This window comes from Aplysia californica, unplaced genomic scaffold (genome assembly GCF_000002075.1).
Source record: "Aplysia californica isolate F4 #8 unplaced genomic scaffold, AplCal3.0 scaffold00060, whole genome shotgun sequence".
In the NCBI taxonomy this organism is placed as follows: Eukaryota; Metazoa; Mollusca; class Gastropoda; order Aplysiida; family Aplysiidae; genus Aplysia; species Aplysia californica.
The window spans coordinates 58,320-61,898 of record NW_004797330.1 but is presented as its reverse complement, the minus strand read 5'-3'; the positions used below and the strand labels follow the sequence as shown (position 1 = coordinate 61,898).

General features: G+C 35.1%; 1 protein-coding gene across 1 annotated transcript in view; it reads left to right on the top strand.

The window, feature by feature from the left end:
* The window catches only part of LOC101858392 (probable leucine--tRNA ligase, mitochondrial), a gene marked incomplete in the record, with an annotated part of 37,317 nt that overhangs the window by 3,951 nt on the left and 29,787 nt on the right, over positions 1-3,579 (top strand). Inside the window, 3 exon segments of the mRNA XM_013079683.2 lie at positions 518-609; positions 1,799-1,859; positions 2,422-2,511. Coding sequence (XP_012935137.1) covers positions 518-609; positions 1,799-1,859; positions 2,422-2,511 — 243 coding nt within the window.

Below are 3,579 nucleotides of genomic sequence, written 5' to 3'. Positions count from 1 at the left end.
CCCCCCCACACACACACACACACACACACGCACACAGTCAATAGCATGGCTAAAGAGAGATTTTAAAATAAAAATGAATGAAGGTATTCACACACACACACACACACGCACACAGTCAATAGCATGGCTAAAGAGAGATTTTAAAATAAAAATGAATGAAGGTATTAAGATGTCACGGTAATGATGTCAGGAAACTTGACTTGCCGAAGAGCACATTTGTGTGTAGGGGTACTGAAATGAGAATCTGTTCCAATTTTATTACGGTACTTTAAAAGTACCAGCATATAAGTGTGTTGAAAAGTTAGGGTCTTCCCTGTTGCTCATGAAAGACATTAGTTCAAGTCTCACTTGGGGAAGTTATGAAAATGCTATTGAGTTTCTCCATCTGTCTGCTGTTTGAACAACCTCCCTCCTGAATGATCTAAAATGTGGTAATTGGAGAATAAAATATTTACTACCGTTACAATTATTTACTTTGACTAGGTAGGAGTGACGATGCTGTTCTATTATATTCCAGGTAATTCACCCAATGGGTTGGGATGCCTTTGGTCTACCTGCTGAGAATGCCGCCATAGAAAGAAATATACACCCCAAAGAGTGGACCTATAGGTATGTTTATTTAATTTGGTAATCTTTAATTTAGAATAAAAACATCTTCTACAGTTGAAACTGCTCTGACGGCCACCTCTATAAGATGGCCACCTGTACAAACGGCCACTTTCTATTTCCCCCCTTTCGTTTTTTTTATATACCACCAACAACAAAAACAACAACAATGCAGCTACTTTCGATTGGGACTTCAGATGGAAATGGTTTGTTTTCTTCATCTTGATCAGTCCTGCCTAAGACGGCCACCTGTCTTATAAGGCCACTTTTCTCCTTGACAATGGGTGGCCGTCTTACACAGGTTTGACTGTATTTGTATTTTAACACTTTGCTGTGGTAATGCAACAAAGATTTTTGTGAGCTGAACAACAGGTGCTGCCAGAACCCCAAACAATTAAGGATGAACGTAATTTTGTTTTTATGCAGCATGTGTTTTAACTATAAAGACAGCTTTTGTAGAGAAAGTTTAATCATTTTAGTCTATCGATGCTTTTCATCTGATTTTGTACTGTTTGCAGATTTAAAAGGTCTGTATGAAAATTGGCACACCGACGAGAATCCATCTTTTTAATTGTTGCAAATGAATTTGGAAGCAGTGACTTTGGTTAAAATCCAGCTTTACTTTTATTTCAATCTTTTTGTTTGTTTTCTCCCTGCCCTTCTTTTTCTTTTCATGGTAATGCATGCATTCTACTAAATTCTCAGTCTCATTTTCAACACTGCTGGTGTTAAAAGAAGTCTTTGATACTCTCTTTGTCATGTTAATTTTTTCTTCAAAACCCCACAAAATGTAACTGTCCCAAGGAGCGTCCACTGAGACAGCTGTGCAGCTACCCATTTTTTTACCATTACATGAATTTCACAAGTCACTATACACTCACCACTTTCCATAATGTTGAACTGGGAAAAGGTCAATGTATTTTAATTCTCACAAGAAAGATATTAGAGATGTACCTGTCTGCATATATTTATCAGATGTGACTGCTTTCTGCTGCTGATGATTTTAGCTTGTAAAGTTTATTTAGTTCTACTTGTATTATGAATGTCTTAACTGCTGATTACGTTCAAAGTTGTTTTCTTCACATTCATGGCAAAAATGTGTTGTTGTTAGATTTACACAATTATAAAATTCTTCTGAATTTTTTTGCTGTTCTTCTACTCAAAGAGCTTTTTAAAATTTTACATTCATCAGTAATATAGCAAAGATGAAAGAGCAGCTTCACAGTATGGGTTTCAGCTTTGACTGGAGTAGGGTAAGTACATTTAAGATTTTTCCTTGATCTTAGTTTGGTGTGGGATGATATCTTCTGGAGCCTGGATCTTTGATTTAGTACTCATTCAAGATAACTATTGGACTGCTCCAAGTAGGTGGAGAAACATGCAAAACCTATGACAGTCCCAATTTTAAAAAAAAGAACTGTTGGGAGATTCAGAACTTGGTCAAATGCACCATGGTTCAGCTTAATACCAACTCTGCCAGTTGTTTTGTACATTAAGAATATATTTTCTTTATAGTTATTTAAAATAGACATAAAAATAGCATGCTTGAAAACAGGAGACCTGTGATATAATATGGATCTTAACATTACATATGATTTATTTGATTGACAAATGCCTCTGAAAGTGGAGGGACATAATTTATCACAATGAGATAATTTACAACTGAGAAAACTATTAGGTACTTGACGATTTTTTGCGAAGTCCAGGATTAGATTACACTTCTAATAAAGAAATAAATAGGCTTATATCAATGTTTGACAGCCTCACAAGTCTATTGCCTTTATTTTTCTGGTGACCTTTTTATTATTCCCTCAGGAAATCGCAACATGTGACCCATCATATTATAAGTGGACCCAGTATATATTTTTGAAGATGTATGAACATGGTCTTGCCTTCCAGAAAAAGGTAAATTTTAATATTTTTGAGTAGTGTTGTACTTAACAAATTATGATAATTTTCATCAAGGCTTGAGGGGGAATAATGCCACTGACATCGGAATTTCAATTATTGGCCTGCAGTAAACGATATATTTCCAAAAAAACAAGAACAGACAGATATAGAAATTAATTCTTACCAACTGCAGTGAAGTTACTGAACACATAGTGCTAGAAATGAGAGAGACAGACAGACAGACAGACAGACAGACAGACAGACAGACAGACAGACAGGCAGACAGCTTGTAAAACATGTATTTACTAATGCCCTGTCTTGTTGGGCGTACGCATGAGTGCACCTTACCTTTGTAACATTCCTCAGCCATTGTAAATGACCAAGGCAAATTTCTCCCTGTGAGATGAATAAAGATTGTATTTGTCATTTACAAAAACATGTTGCTGAAGGTGTTAGCCAACAAAAAATAATGTTATTGTCTGTTATTGTTGTGAATTAAATGGTGCATTAGCAAGGTTGATTGAGGAAAATCTAAAGAAAGGAATTACTTACTGTATTGTTCTGTTTTTAGATGAAATATTTGAATTTGAAAATCAAATTGCTATTGTTTTAAAAACTAAAGGTTCCATCTAATATTTGAGTATCACCTTTCATCATGTTCATCCTTTTTTGGGGGGTTATACTCAACAGTTATTTAGAATTTTTGTGAATTTTGTTTGCATGTTTTCATGCCTTTTTTTAAATGGACAAATTTACACCACATATTGTGATATTGTTCTCTCTGACCTCTGTGACATCACAGCTGATTTTGAGCTGGGATTGGTGTAAGGTTTTAGTATTTCATATTTTATTGCAAATGTTGCTTTTGAAATCCCCATTATTTGATCAAGTCTACACTGTCTGTAGCTGGCTTAACTGTCTTTGAACTTTTCCTAAATGCTTGTTCTCCATCTTTGCTTTTGTTTTAGATAAAGTATAAAGTGTGTGCTGTCCTGCTCATGTGAAAGCTCATTTTTTTTCATTCTTTGATTTGCTGTTTCTTTGTTTGTTAGTTTGTGTGTGTGTGTATGTGTGTGTGTGTGT